The sequence below is a fragment of the Bombus vancouverensis genome, chromosome 4, assembly GCF_051014615.1.
Source record: "Bombus vancouverensis nearcticus chromosome 4, iyBomVanc1_principal, whole genome shotgun sequence".
NCBI lineage: Eukaryota > Metazoa > Arthropoda > Insecta > Hymenoptera > Apidae > Bombus > Bombus vancouverensis.
In genome coordinates, this window is record NC_134914.1 from 5,862,388 (window position 1) to 5,881,063 (window position 18,676).

At 38.0% G+C, this 18,676-nt stretch overlaps 1 protein-coding gene and 1 long non-coding RNA gene across 2 annotated transcripts in view; one reads left to right on the plus strand and one right to left on the minus strand.

Moving 5' to 3' along the window:
* The window catches only part of prage (RNA exonuclease prage), a 36,946-nt gene extending 21,277 nt beyond the window's left edge, over positions 1–15,669 (plus strand). The window contains exons 2-3 of the mRNA XM_076617857.1: positions 2,640–2,870; positions 10,875–15,669. Coding sequence (XP_076473972.1) covers positions 2,640–2,870; positions 10,875–12,628 — 1,985 coding nt within the window. The 3' untranslated portion in view covers positions 12,629–15,669. The remainder of the gene's footprint in view (positions 1–2,639; positions 2,871–10,874) is intronic.
* Positions 14,284–17,446, minus strand: LOC143302584 (uncharacterized). The gene is made up of 2 exons (XR_013058194.1): positions 17,061–17,446; positions 14,284–15,637 (listed from the first exon to the last, which is right to left on the minus strand). It is a non-coding gene; the product is annotated as an uncharacterized LOC143302584 (long non-coding RNA).
* Between the last annotated feature and the right edge of the window lie 1,230 nt (positions 17,447–18,676).

Here is an 18,676-nt window from a genome sequence, read left to right on the forward strand (position 1 = left end):
CAGTCCATTTTACGTAACTTAACACTATTTTCGTCGTGCATGTTCTTTACGCGCGCCGTTGTTCTCCGACGAACATGCATGACTATTCTTTTCTTCTGTACGGAATTGAAAAATTTTTTGATTCTCGCTATAAACGTTTCTTATAGAAAAATGTTCACAGAATTGCGTGCGATGCTCAGAATTCGCGTCAGACCTCTACATTTTGAGAAAAATCGAAAAGAGTACAAAATTAGGGCCAAAGCTGGTCCCGCCAGCTTTACTTAACATTTATAGATATATGCAAATTGATATTGACAAACTATTGTATATCAATGTATTAGTTAAAGTCCACGGAATTTATTGAACCCAACAGGAATCGTATAGCTTTTGTAATTTTGCTGTAAATTGAGGTCAAAGTTGAAAAATTGCGGTCGTGTCGAATAGTCTAATTCGGGCGTCGCTCCACGGAGAAAACCGTGAATATCGGCACCGGTGTCAACGTGTTAAATAAAGAAAAATATATAAATATGGGTTATCATCCATTGTGTGTATATATATATTTTCAATATGTATATTTTTTTAATATACAGGGTGGTTGGTAACTGGCGGTACAAGCGAAAAGGGGCTGATTCTACGCGAAAAAAGAAGTCGAAAATATAGAATAAAAAATTTTTTTTTTTTTTTAATTTTTCCATCGAGACAACAATCTACAGTGAGAAAACAAAGCCTCGAACGAAAAATTTTTATTCTATATTTTCGACTTCTTTTTTCGCGTAGAATCACCCCCTTTCCGTTTGTACCACTAGTTACCTACCCTGTATATATATTTTTAATATATATTTTTAATTTTTCGTTTGAGGCTTTGTTTTCGAGAAAATCGACTTTGAATTTTCGCTCGGTACGCGTGCACTTTATCACGTCTCGTTATAACGGATCTCACTGTAGATTTAGAAAAAAATTTTTTTAAAATTTTTATTCTATATTTTCCGCTTCTTTTTTCGCGTAAAATCACCCCCTTTCCGCTTGTACCACCAGTTACCAACCACCCTGTATATTAAAATGCCGACTTTTCTCGTTGGTTAGATTCAAACAAAAATTACATTCAGAATTTCTGAATAATGAACTCACTGTTTTTAATATCAATAATAAATACCGAAAATGTAAATACTTTTTGGAAAATTGCAGCAACAATGATACCATTTGATTATTACATCTAAGTAATTATTTTGTTAATGTTATATTTAGATAATGCCCAGTGCTAAGATGTAATACACGCTGTTTGCTACTTTCTTCCCTTGTTTATAACGTTCAAGGAATATATCTTTAGTTAAACCTCTGTATACTTTCTTACTCACTAAATAAATACGAAACATTCCCTAATGACCCTCTTTTACCGTCATGTAACGGTATTGAGCAGTTCAAAGCCGGTTATGAGAGGGTGTATCTTACGACGGTAGTGGGAATCGACCGGGATAGGACAACGCAGGTACCTGTTAGGGTTACTCATGACGCATCGTTTACCCCCGAAAACTGATTTCTATACTTTACAGTTTTAAGCGGCAGTATAAAAGGCCCTAGGGGTTGCACACTTAGTTCAGTACGTCTGAAGTGCTTACATGGTCTACGTGTAGTGCCACTAGTGTATACCAGAAGTTCTCCGATCGTTTCGACAGTTTTCCTATTTCGTCGCAGTTAGTGAGTTTGGTCTCTATCCACGTACACGAACGTTGGCTTCCGATTCGTTTTGTTTTGCTCTTCGTCGACCGAGATAAAACGCGAATCGACTTGTCCGTTGGCTGTTGACTAGTTATATCAATAACAAACATTACTTCGAATCGTGGAAGATATGTAAGTAAACACATAGTAATGTGGTAGTAAGAATATTTGTCACGTTCCGTAGCATATTTTGAAAGACTTCCTACGAGCGGTGAGATATGACACGAGCAGAATTTCGTGTGTACCACGTGGTGCGGCACGTGGTTCTATTACGTGACGGCAACGAAATATTGTAATCGTTTTACTCGAGTTTTTTTCGAATTTTTCAACGATAACTTTGTTGAAGATATTTTTAATGAAATTGTAACTTTTTTTACAAATTTCTTGACATCCTTCCGATACGATTTTAACATGTATATAATCTATTAGTTTACTATTGGATAGAAACGTAACTAAATTAAGGATATGGTATTCTTTCTAATAGATAGATAGAAGTAGGAAGCTGATGAGAATTTCAACTTACCATATTAATAAACGTTGAAAACTAAATTTAGTTCCGGATAAATAATTTATCGTATATTATTTATCCGGATAAATAATATACCGAAAACAAGTAAAGACGAGTTTATACTGTTCATTTTGGTGAATCACAGCAGCTGAAACGACGTATGAAAGCGTCGTTTTTCGATGAATCAACATTGTGAATTCGGCTTTACTTGCTACATGACTAAACTGCCGGTCGTGTCTGAACCAGCTTAACCGGGCTACTATCGAACCAAGGAAGGTTTAAAGATTCGGTTTCACGACCTCCTCCGTCATGGTTTCTTATTACTCGGCAGAAGCATATCTGTTTTTCTCATAACTTCTACCCTTTTCTTTGTGTCCTACTCAGAACAAGTTTACAACGATGTAGAAATTAACAAGCAGTTTATTTATCGTTATAGATGGTACAGAATCGGAAAAAGTAAAGTTCGAAGATTCGAGGGACTTAACGAGCGGATCGACTGGAACGGCCGGCAGCAGCAGCAACAAACGCGCTAAGAACAAGAAGAGACGTGAAATGCAACAGGAGTTCACGCATTCGTGGATGGTGGGTGTGCTGAAGGGACACACCGGTCCAGTTCTGGATATGAATTTTTCCAGTAACGGCAGATTTCTCGCAAGCTGTGCCGAAGGTATGTACCGATACAGTTTAAGAAAATTTGTCCTACGAGAAGTCATTATCAGCATCTCTCTTATCGCTTTAGCGTTACATTTCTCTTACGCTCTAAAATGCCCTATATGGGAATTTATAGGGTAAGAGCAGAGACTAACCTTGCAATATAATTTATGAATTAATAATATTTTGGTATACTGGTTACATCAGTATTTCGATTATCTGGAAAAGTTGCACAACGTTAAGTGGAAATTTCTAGTGAAATTGAAAGGCCTCGAAGAGAGTTGCACGAGTCGTAAATCAAACGACGAGATTCATTTTGGAGATTTCTGACGATGAATGCTACGTTATTGGCGTGTGCAACAATTACCGCTATTGCGCGAGAAAAGCGATAAAAAAGTTATGTCTCTGATAAAGTCATCCGAAGGACAATCTTTCTTTTTTTCCACTTCTGTTTCTCTCCTCGACGTTTCTTTCAACTATTTCGATATACACGGCATACAACTCCGTTATAGCAGAACGATATTTTCTTTTTATTCAAGAAAATTGTTTATGTCTTCATCGGTGACGCGGCGGACCTTTTTAATTTGCATGTGTCATCGTTACCTTGTTATTGTGCCAGTAACAATAGCCGATCTCTGTCTTTGCCTGTACTGTTTCTACAATTAAAACCTATGTACTTACATGTCTCTTGACGTTTTCTTCGACTCGATTCATGCGCAACGCGTGGCATATAAACGTAACCGCGATAAAAATTATACCCACCTTCCTGAAATTGCGATATTAGATATACAAAATGTATTTTAATACGAGTCATAATCTTTGGAAGAAAAACACTTTCTTATGTGACAAATGACAATATATCACTGCACCGCGGATGTTCGTACTTTTATAGAAAAATTAAATGCGCGCAAATTATCCAAAGTAGGTAAAACATGCGGTATAATATTCAGAGGATTATTTAGGTTTTACATCGACTCATCAAAGTACTTAATACCCTTGCCATTGAAAATTTTTGAAATTGAATTGAATTTTTTGAAATTTCATTATCAATTTCAAAACGTTAAAACATAATAATCAAACTAACTCGGTATTAAACTAATATTATTCATTTCTTACAAAGTATCCTGGCTTTGTTACCTATTTTTTAAATCTTACATCTTCGAATTTATCAGATTATTCCCTTTCTCGACTCTTTCGTATTAAAATACTTCTTTCTAGTCGCAAAGTCAACGAAACCGTGGATTTGCTGATATGATCATCATACATGGTAGGAAATCTTCCGTATAAAACTCGCAGAAAGGTTTTTTATCCGCTTACTTTTATTCGTATAAATTTGAATTTTCATAAATATTCGTAGTCTGCTTACTTATTATTATTAAATATTCGTGTTACTCGTTACTACAGCTTCTTCGTCTAGCTACACGAACACAGAAGTAGACGGGCAAAATGTAGGTCGTTTGAGTGAAATCAAGCTGTTCCGAGCAAACTCCTTGATTTCTTGATAGACATTATCCTGTCCCGATCGCTTTTTTCTTTTACACCTCACCAATCTGGATTTATATGTATTACCGTTTCTTTGTATTATACTTCCTTGTGTGCTCGGAAAGGAGGAATGGATGACTCTCAAGCGCTATGATTAAACGCTATTTGCCCTTTTTTCTTCTTCGTGAATCGATCCAATTATCTAAAGAAGGACGAACATAGAGAAAGTATGAAAACGATGGAAAAATCGCTCGCATCGAACGACTACTTTCACTATATCATCTTTGAAATCGGAACAGGATTAAACGCCCGTATTTCTCATTATCACCAACTGATACACGTATCATCGATATAATCGCCACTAGCTAATTGATATTCAATTTGTACAACCGTAAAGTATGTTAAAGTACTTATGTTAGATGGATTTCGTAACGCGCCATGTAAGGATTAAAATATTTAAACAGTTCGTTGTGTCGTATCCTTTCATGGTTTTACGCGATGACGATCGTGGGTGACCCGTTGACCATGAAAGATTTTCGTAAAGCGGCGTCCACTTCTCTTACCGGTGAGTTTCTCTTCTCTCGCTTCTCCCGCCGCGTTTAACCTCGAATCCAGAGACGGGGCACATCGTGCCACGTGTGTACGTGCATGCCCTCACGAGACATACCGAGAAACGTGAGTAACAAAAGGACTTCAGCTCCGCGCTGCTGTGCTTCATGAAAAAGACGCCTTTTAACTGGAATGTCCACGACTCTAGTTGTAATACCTTTCGCCATCGTGTCGCTTAGAATTCTTCTTCTGCTCAGCTTATATCTTTCCTATGTATACTTTTAATTCTTCACTCTTGCTCCTTTTTTCTTTCTCTTTTTTTTTTTAAGTATTTCATATTTGTGATTTCTCTTCTAACACTGTGACTAGCTTCGAGAATAACTTTTACGACTCATGAAAAAATTTCGATACTTATCATAGAAACATTTTATGGATACATCGTGCGTGTATTATACAAAGCATTTTGAAATTTCGTTAGCATTGCGATGAGACGCGACTATTACGATTATATTAGTAAAATTACATTCATATGGTAGAAGAATTTTTATTCAGTGTTTACTTGCGATAAATATTTGACAGCTTTTATGGACATTTTGCGATTCAATAATCATATTAACCGTGTCTCGTTGCAGTGGCAACGAAATTTTAAGAAGTTATTTAACGCTACTTTCGATCATTAAATCCTGAATGATTTTACGCATTTATCTCTAAACAAAAAATGATGCATACATAAAATTAGAAATATTTATATAACAATAAGACCCGGTCACGTTCGTTCGATTACTTCCAGCAAAATAATATGCTTAATTCCTCGCGAAATATTTGCCATTGTATTATCGTTGAAAAACATTCAGTAATTAATGTGAGTCATCAGTTACAGCCGCCTTAACCACGAAATCATGTACTGTGAATCATTCCCTCCTTCGCGCGAAATAGTAATCACCAATGATCGTGAAATACACCATGTAGCGCCGGTAGAAAGTCACGGTTATTCTTTAAACATTCTTCCGTTTCCGATCGACGATTTGGGAAACAGTCTCGAAATACGAGTCGCGATCGAAAATAATCTCGGAAATGTCCGTGGGTTGGCACATAAATTTAGAAAACGGCTAGTGAACTTGCGCCGTTTCTCAAATCGTGTCTTTCATTGCACTATCATTACCTTGCTAACGCATTTGGATGAATTTCTTATCATTTCGGTATTCTTCGTATCGATGTCATTTCAAAGTTCTCCGAATCATTCGTAGCCTTTGATATATTACGTTTTCCGTTTTATTTCACCTGCGAAGCATTTACGTGATATTGGTATTATCATACAGAGTGTTCCACGCAAATGGGCTAACAATCAGCTCGATTTAAAGCTTAGAAGATTAACAAAAAAAGAAAAAAAAATGAAAAGAGAAACGAAGAAAAATAAAATGGTTTCGAATGACGTAAGATTTTAAGATCACGACTATTCTTAAATTGTGTTGCAGATTTGTTTTTATTTCCTATAAAAAATATTAACACACTTAGGTCAGAAATTGATCATATAGCTTAGAAAATCTTTAAATTTGCCGTATTAAATACAAGGAAACACGCGTTGCTTATTCTTCCGTATCTTTCTATTACTACAACTTCTGATAAATTGAAGTAAAAATATTTTTTTAAGTAACCATGTTCAGCATTATATTATACTAACTATAGCAGTGTTATAAAGAATCTTAAATTCAGCGAAGAAAAATGAAGTCGAGGCAAGGAAAATGATAATTTCAGGTTCCTTTATTTTCGAAATAAAACGATAGATAAGACACTTTGATTAAGTAAAATCATCAACATTCAAATAGCGATATCGATCGATCGATTATCCCGAATTTAATTCCACGAAGTGATATATAGAATTCGGGGCCACTGGCTGGTTGCTGCATTCGCTATCACCTTTCTGATGCGCGAACGTAACAAGCGTAGTTGTAACAACCTAATAATAGCGCGACGTGGGAAATTCTCTGGCCTTAAATCAAGCCCACACACCGAAGCAACAGACAGTTTATGATTACGCTACAGACTCGATGAAACGACTCGTCGTAAGTCGATAATTCGATGTGCGAGATTAGCGGATCGACGATCATCAAAATCACTGCTTCTGTTTCTCAAGCTTCCGATCCGCACACTTTCAATTATTTGCCGATATCGCGTCCCGCGCTTAAATTCGATGATTTTAAAAATCAAAATGCCGTATGGTGAGGTTTTGAAGGTTGAGGATTTATCGGCTGTTTCTATGATTTTTCATTTAAGTTAAAGACGAGTATAAATGAACGTAAATAAAGTAAACGAAAATGCGTTTTTAAAACGTTTTCTAAATGCTAATTTAAGTTAGTTTTACCTGGTAATTATTTCAGTAAATCAATCGACATATCAGCCTCTGAATTTTTTTATCAAATGTTGGGAAAATTACCTCGTAGCAGTTCTTCTTCTCTATCTCCCACCTTGGCCGCAGCTAGCATTCACACGGATACCGGGATTTGCTCGAATAATCAAACTATGCGAGGAGCAACGCGTGGCAGCCGATGATTTCATTAAATGACGCAACGGTACATATCGACGCCGGTCATTCCTGCGAACGGGGATACCGTTTTCCGTTATCCGAGTCACCGCTCAGATTTCCTCGTCTCTCCTTCGTCCTTCGTTCCATTTTTCGCTTGCCATCGCTCGAAAGCGCGGGGAATCTCTACTGATCGCGTCCATCTCTCTCTAGAAACTGGATTACTTGTTTATCGCTATTAAATTATTTCTATGCAATACTTATTCAACGTCTTCTTCGTAGAAATCACCGAGAAACCGATAAAATTATCACAAAGTTGAGGTAATCCTACTTTTCTCTTTGGCGTTCTTTCTTCGCCTTCTTTGGCCTTCTTTCTGAGACGTCACTGCTGACGTGGTATTATTTATATTAATTTCGTTCATAGGATGATTTTGAAGAAGGACGTATCAACGTTGTTGCGATCTATACATTTTTATTGGGTTAGTGGGGAAGCGATGTGGCCTTTATGTATGTAAAAATCAGTGAACATGCACGTGTGTCGTATTTAATCGACTATGTTACAGTGGCCCTGTAAACTATCTTTTTTTTTTTATTCGTTCAATGGTATTTTCAATCGATTGCTCAAGGGAACCAAGTAGTATTTGAACACTATTTTGTATCATTCTACATTTGTCGTATATATTATTGTATATGTGTTGTTTGAGAGATTTGTATACTTTGTATAAATCTACATGTAGTTTCCATTTCCCTTAATCACGTTTAGTAAATATAGGAAATTGTACAAAGATCCACGAAATACTAAGAACTTTTTTATATTTTGCTCAAACTTCTGATACTTTTTAACGCCCAAAAAATGCAATTGAGTAGAAAATTACCGAAAGTTCTGTTTCTCGTTTTGTTCTTTGATGATTCGTAAACTCGAGGTTCAACATGTCTGTGTTCTATTAGTAATCTTGAGAAATGTAGAAACACGGTAAAATATACCACGTGTAAATACCAGAACATGCCAAGAAATGTATAGGTGATACGAAAGTATGTAGTATTTATTATTAGATAGACGTAAAAGTACTGAAATTGGAACTTCTAATATTTAAGGCATATAACAGTTAGGATTGGATTTAAAAGCAATCTTGTAATTTTGTAAAAAAGTACCAAAGAGATATATATTAAATATTTCGTTTTAAACCCAACTTTAATATAACATCATCTTATACATACATAATACAGCATGATTGACCAAACAAATAAACTTCATAGTTTCACAGCTGTTTCTGTCGAAATCGTAAGCCAATTTTCTGAAGTTCTCTGTCACATGACTCGCTCTAAATAAACATTTCCCCAAATTGTATGCAATCGTTTATAGTAGACACGCCGTCTCTTCAAGTCGGATACATTTTCTTTCAAATTCAATTAATCTAAAAAAAACCTTTCGATTTTTAAACAATTGCACACTCCGGATCCGTTGAAAGATTTCTTTTCCAGGCGCGTTCGTTAAAACGCAGCTATGAAGCGTTGTTCCTTCACATTCTTCTCTTTCTTCTTTTCTCGTTCGCCGTGGATATCATACGCAATTGACTTAAGTTTGACAATAAAATCATGGAAATTTTATAGAATCTTCCTGACTTCGTTTGTACCACGAATTTAGACGTGCACGGTATACGTATTCGGTATTCGTTCGAAAGAAAGGAACGGCATTTCTGCCCGTAAAAACGTAGAAAAGAAAGCGACCCTTTCCGTGACGCATTCGGCGAAAGTTGCGTATTGCTGAATAAACAAGAGGCGTTAAAACGGTTCACCTTTTATTGGCCGCCTGTTTTTTTGTGCTTCGGTCCGTAACGAGAGCGTAACGCCACTCGATTGTGCTTTTTATTTCCCGTGATTAACACGAACGAGGAACGTCCGAAGATTCTATCTGCTTAGCTGGCAACGGCTCGTAAACCAGTCGAATTTTTGCTAAGTTTTATATGGATCTTGTTTTAGAGGAAAGAACTGGCTTACATCGAATTGCTTTTTTCTCGAATATCGTTTAGGAGAACGAAGTTTCGACGAAAATGTCTAATTTTCAATTTCCTTTTCATTCATTTCTTATAAAAATGTTTGAAACATTCTTTTAACGAGTATTAACGTTGGTGCATATGAAATGTCATTTCACAGAAGTTTGAATTTGGCGGGTTATACCAACTACTTAGCCTATTTGTCAATTAACAGTCATGTTAAAGAAAAAATAATTTACCATAAATTAGATATCCATTTCTGTAATTTCTGTAAGTCGCGTATATTTAAGAAAATTGAAATGAATCTTTTTAGAATTTAATCATCTCAATTATCAATTAATTATCTCATGACTAATTTGTAATGTACATGTAACATGTACATTTGTGAGCTGACAGATTTTTCACTAGGCTATTTTTTAATGCATAAGGATTGTGCATTAAGAGGAAGTGCACATTCCAAGAACTATTAAATTCTACGATTGATAATTCTTAGAAGTTACACGTTGAGTAAAATATCATGTGGAAATTACTTTGATCATATTTGTGTTTTAGAAGCTACACAACGATAAAGCTTTTATCTGAAAGAACATTTCATATGCAGCAACCTATTCAGCATCGATATTAAAGAAGAGAGCACTACCTTCGTTTTAAATTAAAAATTTAAAATCTGAAGATTCGCGTTACAAACGTTCGTCGACAAAGGTGCTTTATTGTAGTCAATATGTACAATCGCCGATGTGGACGCTTATACAATGATGCGTTTACGTCGTGTCTCCTTTATGAACAGACAAAAATCCATATATGTTATTTCATACGTCCGTGGCAAGCCTCTACTTTCATATTTTCTTCTTTCGAGAGAAGTTAATCGCACAGTACTCTCAACACGATCTTTCCATACAGCCGTGTTCGCTTCTCTATTTCGCGAAGTATTCGCGAACTATATTCGAATTTTGTACGATTTTGTAGATATCGGTGTTCAAGGCAGAAATATGACGGTCTCTAGTTCAAGAGCGATTGATGTGACCGCGAGTTTTGGATGTATTCTTGATCACATCGGCGGAAAGAAAATAAAACGAGAGAGGAAAAAGTATAAATATAAAGTTCTTTTTACTCTTGTCGTATCTAGTCAGAGGAGAAATTTACCATACTAAAAGACTATCCCATTTAATTAATTAAATTGGCAATAAAACTTGAAGTATCTTCCATTGCGAGAAAAACGACGGTCTAATATGAAATTTAATTTGAAAAGTTTATCAGTCATGAATATATTCTAAAGAATGTACAATTTATCGTAAGAAACATAATAAAGAAATCGCGTAGAGATATTTAGAAGCACTGAGGAGATGTTAGAAATAGGACAGAGATGCATGCGCGTGGTGTGTGGCAAATTCTTAACAGTATAATGTAGGAGATTTTTAAGTCTCGCTGCCGGACGATGAACTGACGCATATATGTTTTTGTATGTGACATAAAGATTGCGGCCTGGGGCCGGAAGAGGAGGTGCTGGATCCTGGGGAGACCGATCAATACAACAACTGTCAGGCGAATCATGAGACATCAGGTTCAACGAAGGGAAGCAACAGCAAGTCGCCTTCCTCAACTTCCGCGTTGGCGACAATTACCGCATCCGATGGCCCATCTGCAACCTCGGACGGAGCAAATTCGACGACGACATCGTCGTCAACGAAGGAAGACCGAGCCATCCTAAGTAGAAGGCAACGAAAAAATCGTACCAGAACTCCACGAGATCAACGTCGTGAGCTTCGGGACGACGAACACGAAGACGAGCAGTCCAGCCAACAGCAACAACGGCATCGTCGACACGTCCACTGTCGAGACTCGGAGACTTCCGAGATGAAGTCCACGGCGAGAAAAAATTCGTGTTCCAGAAGAATCCAGATTCAGAATGATCCTCACGACGAGGAAAACAAGAACAACAGCGAGCCCGGGACAAATGCAAATGGCAGCTTGAGGAAGTCTCGCGGTATTTTTCCGAGCACTCAGAGAAGGGAACTGCAGCATTTGAGTGACGCAGCTCTCGCTTCGTTGCTTCGCAGATACACGCTCACCGGGGAGCAGCTAGCTCACCTTGGCTATCCCGTGGAGTACAGTTATTTCCCTGGCTACGCGGTGATTATCAACCATTATCAGCACCCGATGGGTCACCGAGCTCGTGGCTATCATCATTTGGACGCGAACGCGCAGGAATTCGTACCTGGCGGCAGCAGTGCTATGTGGCCGGTGGAGAGCGAGGGAGACAGTGGACATTGTAGCGGAAGTTCGGTGGAGAATTCCGATCTAGAGCAAGAGAGTGCTTCGGATAGTGATAAAAGTTCAGACATCGGCGAGTCGTCGTCCTCTACCGATTCATCATCTTCGTCATTTTCTTCGTCCGACTGCAGTTACCAAGAGCAATCCAGAAGAGACCCGGCTCGGGATTTCTACGAACCGATCCTGGTCGTCGATGAAAGAAAATGTGCCAGATGTTACAGAGTGTTCTACGTGAACCAGAACAACGGTGAATACCTGTACCACGAACCATGCGTCTACCACTGGGGCAAGCTACGTAGCGGCCTCGTAGCAGGCACTCACTGTGATACATGGGAGTGTTGTCGAGGACGAGATAACGCCCAAGGCTGCACTATAGCTCGAATGCATGTGTGGACGGGATTGGCGCCGGGTTATAACGGCCCATTCGATGGCTACGTCCGTACCAGATTGGCGAGAACCGTGCCCACGGATGGCAATTATGGCGTTTATGCTTTGGACTGCGAGATGTGCTTTACGAGGCACGGTCTCGAACTAGCCAAGGTCACCGTGGTCGGCATCGACGGCAAGGTCGTTTACGACACTTTGGTGAAGCCGGACACCGAGGTGATCGATTACAATACCAGATTCAGCGGCATCACTGCAAAAGATCTGGCAAAAGCGACGAAAACACTCAGGGACGTTCAGAGAGACTTGACCAGTTTCGTCCACGCGGAGACCATACTCATAGGTCACGGGCTGGAGAACGATCTGCGTGCGCTCAGGTTACTCCACACGACGGTGATCGACACATGCGTCGCGTTTCCGCATTTCCTCGGTTATCCTTTTCGTAGCAGTCTAAAGACGTTAGCGAGGACGGTGCTACGTAGAGAAATTCAAGTAAAAGGGCACGATTCCGTGGAGGATGCTAGGATCGTGATGGATCTTATGTTAAGGAAGCTGCAGCACGACATCTCGTAGGATCATCAACGACCAAGAAAAAGGGAATTTGCCTAGAGAGCGAAAAAGGAGTGCAGTGAACGAACCGCCGGACTTCTTTTTCGCGAGATGCTCAAACAAACTGCGTGGTGAAAATCGAATTTCTTTTTCGTCGTGGAGCAATTTGAAATTCGGACGTTTGCTATTATGTAATCTCGCCGCGTAGGATTCCATGGAGAGATTAGAATGCGTAAACGTCGATGGTTCACGATCTTCGTCTTCTCAACTTAATAAGTTGAATCTGCTGTGAAAACGTTAATTGTGTCGGCCTGCGCGAGTAACTTCCGTCAGTGTTCAGTTCCAAGTGAAGTCTGTGATACGTAACAAAAAAAAAAAAAAGGAACTACATACATAATGCGGTCCCCGACGCGTTTAGGCAGTGTTCATCAAACCGGGGTCGCGTTTTTCGCTCGCACAGATGGATATATACATACACACGTATACACAATTCATACATTCAGTATCAAAAATAGATTATAGCCAACTTTTTGTACGATGCACATCGTTGCCGAGGAAAAAATTTGACTCGACTTTTTCTTCTTTTTTATACATGATATAGATTAATATAAAGTTTTCCTCTTAATGAATCTCTATTGCGGCCTCGATGAAAGATGTTAATTTCCTTTAGCCGATTTCTATTTTTCTGACAAATTTCTGCTTTTTTTAAGATCCGAGAAAATAGAAACGCATGGATCGTTTATATCGGAAAAATCGATACTCGAAAAAATTAGTTTTGTTTTTAACACTTTTCTTCAAACATTAAAAAATGCAGAAAATGTAATAAAATTGGAAAAGTCGAATCTTTTTACCCTCAGATTAGAATATTGCGTATTGCGACTCGACGTGCTATGCATCTGAAATATAATATTTTCAAAAGTAACGACGAATAGCACGAGTTCGCAAGTCTCGCAGTCGCAAGAAAAGTTCTTCGTCCTTTGTTGTTAAAGGTGGATTATGTAAATTTTGTTAGCGATGACAATCGCAATAATAAAGATTATTACTCGATGATCCGTCTAACTCAAGTTCTTGCTGATAGAGAGACTTCATTATACAACAATATTTCCTATTCACGAGACAATTTCCTCGGCAAGTGATGTTAGTGGTGATATACATTTACACACATTGTTTCTCATATGTAGTAATATGTTTCGAGTTTCTCACACTTCATGTATCATGTAAAAAAGTACATCTGGCATCTATCTGTGTATATATATATATATGTGTGTGTGTGTGTATATATGTACGTTTATGCATATATGCATATACTATATATATATATATGTGTGGGTGAGAGATAGAGTGTGTGTATGTGTATGTGTGTACGTGAGTGTAGATATAAGTATATGTATATGTATATATGTATATATGCTTACACACGTATATACGTAGTATGCATATACATACATGTATACGCGTGTACGTATGCGTTTCTTATACCTTGCGATTTGCGACTTCTTCTCATGCATATTTCATCCCGCGTCGTTTTTTCGTACACGTACTGCGAGAGGAGGACACGCGGCGTCATTGATGCTCGTAAGTGTCTCGGGCTTCCACAATGACTTGCATTTAAATTCTCCTCGAAAACGTCTAGAAAATGCCGCTAAACGAGGACACACACACAAAGATCGAGATGTTGCTTCGAATCAACTTGGTTTTTAGTTTATTTTTCCCCTTTTAATTGCTATTCTCTTTTCCTTCTTCTTCTTTAAATTATATTCTTCAGTCATTTTATTTTCTTTCTTCTCGAATTGGCAAGAGATAAGGATTTTCTTGCGATAAAATGCCCGCTCTGTCCTCTTCGTGTTTGTCGAGCAAAACAGAAACGAATGTACCTTATCGCCGCGTGCGTGCGTGCCACTCCGCTCGTTCTTCATCCATAATCGGTTATCGAATTTCTTCCCCAAGACAAAAGTAGCGAACGTGAGCCGAATCGAGCGACATTTTTATAATTGACCACAATAATCCATTATCTCGCGTTCATATGACCAATGTTTTCGTTTCATACGTGTCGTCGCATGTAAACGATCGGGAATACTCGATCCGAACCAGGATCGAATCCCTGAGAACCGTACGTCCGATTTCGCCTCACGCTATATGAATTAAGACAGCGGATAATGTTCCGTGATTTTATACTTTATTACCGACATTAACTGATACCCTGTGTGTGCCCATTTGTCTATCAAACGTATAGTAGATATAACGTACATAGCAATATTGTCCCAAACGCACGTGGTTATTTGTACAAAGTATTCCGCAATAGAATTTTGCATTTTCCTCTTTCCAAGAGCCGGGAAAATTACACTTCTGTGTAACAGGTTTTCACGATGAAATGCAATCATCCTTGGAAACCGGTGCTTTACACCAGTTGAAATTATTTTACTTAATTTTAGCTCTGCCATCTTAGGTTCATCCCGACGTTTCTTTTTCTTATTGTTGTTGTCCTTCTTTTTTTTTTTTTACCGTTTAATTTATGTATATTATGACTCGCGCCAAAATATCAGAAAAACGTTTTCGACCTCGTATCGGTACATCGATCTCAACTTCTTGTACATATATCATCCGACATTTTTTCGTTGCGATATTCAAACATTTATTCAAAACATTTTGAAGAAGAACTTTCTTAACACGTGCGAATCCGTTAATCGTCATTGGAGCTCGATATATTGATAAGGATCGTTTCATTACGCCCATGGTACCGTTTTCATGCTAGAAAGTCACGTGGTATGAAAAGCAATATTATTCATCGCTTTGTAAATAGCATAATATTTATTTAAGCGCATCAAGAGGCAAAGTACCTGTGCATCCTGTATGAAGAATGTTCCTCCGATTTTCTCAGCCATTACTTGCAGAAGTACAACGGGGATCATCACGGGGATCATCACGGGGATTCGTTCACGATCGATTAATTTTGTTATATTTTCATGCATCTTTTTGTATACCGAGAACAACTGATTTATTTTTCATTTGTACCGTTTGAATGACGTCCAAATACTGGAAAAATACATTTATTATATAAAAAATTATTTTTACTCTCAATCCTTTATAACTGCGCACAATTTCAAAAACTCCCCGGTTTTCTCACTAACAAATAACATTGAAGAAAGTATCCATTGCAGGTATAAGAAAATGATGAAACAGAAATGACAAAATACCTGAATACCTTTGGAGAATCGTCGAGAGAAAAGTGCATTAGACGTATGGTTCAAAGTAATTCGAAACTCCGATCGAAAGAGTAAACCGACTGGTTTTACCAAGCATCGCAATTTGACTATTTTTCTCAAACGATTTTCAAATTACTTTGAACCGCTTGTCACGCGGAAGTATTTTTCTCAGATATGTTAGAAGCAACCCTTGCCATTTTCGTATAAATGATTCATTAATCACTTCGATCCGATTCAATCGACAGTGACATAGTAATTTCGCTGATCTTACAAACAGCGTGCAACTTTCAAAGAATATCAGCCATCTTGCCGGAACGATCAGGTTACGCATTTCAATGGACGATCTTTCTTATTGAGAAATTTATAAAGCTATCATTGCCCGAGGATCTCGTTCCTTTTTCAGAATATTACATCTGATGAAGTTTCATGATGAATCATCAGCCTTGAAGCGATCTCGTTCGGTGCGCGTCTGTCCCGCGTTCCGAATGAAATTCGAATCGTCGAAGCATCGCGATGGAAAGAACATTGTCTCGTTTCTTTATTGTTCGCGTTATTACGACTCATTAAAAAAAGAAAACGAAAAAAAGAAATGAAGAAAATTGTTCATCAATAGTTTGCTGAGAATAAAAAGAGAAACGAGATACAAGAGAAAAGATGGTCGCGAACAAATCCTCGCGAGGGAACGTGTCCTCGAGAGGAAACAATGGAAATGCTGCGACACTGCAAAGCATATAATGAACTCCCCTGTTTCGTGTTTCCCTCCCACTCGATCTTTCGTTCCCCTCTCTTTTCATTTTGTTGCACCGAAATAACCAGAAACTCCTTATCTTCGTTTAACGTCGTATATAACGTAGGTATATAGGAAAGTGTGCGCGCGTTAAATGCACGGATAAAAATGATTAATGTAAACTAACCACGAAGAGGCGTCAAGGAAAAAAAGAAACAAGCGAAATGATTCTTTTCCTCGACGATCGACCGAGATACGTATACATTTGTATACCGTACGCATTGTGCATCTGTAAAGATGTCGTTGGAAAGAAAAAAATTGATATTTTCACCGATCGTGTCCCCTCTGGCAACCTCGAACTTTGCCTTCTATCGTAGATAGACGTGTCTCTCTCTCTCTCTCTCTCTCTCTCTCTCTGTCTCTCTCGAGACACAAGGCACACCCGAACCTCGTCCGCTAGACTTTCAAAACGCTTTTTGTTATTTCCGTCGCTTGAAAGCGACCCACGTGTATTAAGCATACATACATGTGTGTGTGTAGAAGCTGCTCGATTACGTAAGCTTAACCTCGGATGATCGATGAATAGAAGGAGGTCGTACCGAATATATACCGATCGTTTTCTTTCTTGAATCATCAGTCGTGTTTCGGGAGAGACACTTTTCTTGAGGTCACCGTTTATACACACATGTACATATGTATATAGTAAGACACACATTACGCACATTATATTCGCGTCGTGGAATCGTAATTCGTTTGGAGCTCGATCGATGGCAACGTACTCATCGATTAACTTCGTCGATGACTGCATCTGTTAGTATAGTGCAGTCCACGTATACACACGCGACGTTAACAGTGTCCGATGGCGAGAATCGAAGTGGTCACATCGGTCAGATACTTTTGTCTCGAAGAATCATCGATCAAAACGATTATCTGTCTACTCGTTAAGCGTTAGACGATATAGGCGAGAAAAGAATAATAATGACAAAAAGAAAGGAAAGAAATTGCGTGAATTGAAGAAGATTGCGCAACTAAGAAACGTTGGAGAGAGAGAGAGAGAGAGAGGGAGACGTAAAGACAAATCGTTTAATTGTATGAATAATTGTATGAATAACGGAGGTTTGATTGGTGCTGAAAAAAAGATTTAACCTTCTGTCCTCTAATTTATACAATCATGATTATGTAAAGTGATTATATAAAGCTATTTTCGACGTGGAATTTAAGACTTTTGTTAATTCTGAGATATAATTCAAGTATTGTTAGGGTAAGTTTGACGAAGATACGAAGGTTAATTCTTTGGTAGTCCAACGTTTATGTTCACACTGCCCAGTCAAATTTTTTTTTAGTTTCAAGTATATTGTTAAGTACAATAAGTTTCAAAGTATTTTGTTCGTTTTTTTTCTTATATTTTTGCCTCGCTGCTCCCATCTTTTAAAAATCACCTTTCCTGTTATCGTCGAAAATCAGCGCTAGTCAATCTACTCAGCATGTTGGAAACGACGGAACGTTCGTTCGACGCACTGCCAAAGTTTCTACAACGTGCCTTTTTCTTTGTGCTCCCGATCATTTTGCGTTCTGTTCTCTCGCTACGAAAAACAACCGATGGAACAATGATTTTTTCGTGATGAACGATCTCTGGTGATTTCTTTTCCTACGTAATACATAGAGAATGCTGGAATGCGAAGGATCGATGAGAATTGTATTTTGCACAGACAATTTATCGATATTTACGATTAGTGAGTTTTTATTTAATACATCTTCTATGTGTCAGCACCGTTCTATGCTTTTGATTGTATCAACTTTACAATGCGGCAATACCATTCACGCAATGTTAAGGAAGCTTCGTTCCATCGAGAAAAAAGTAACGAAAAATGAGATTAAAGAGATGCGAGATGTATTTTTCATACCCGGTATATCGTGTTTTTTTGTGTTGTATCCTAAATTATAAATCAGCTAGGAAAACCAGTTTTAAGGTCAACAATTAAAATCGATGAAATATATATAACAGAGCTTGCGGAAGAATGATCAAGGACGATGAGAAAAATGCAATAACAGTCGTGTGCCACGCGATATAGATCGAAAAAGCAATATTTTACTGCCCTTACTATAACATGACGCCGATAATGCCTAAATGGATATACTTGT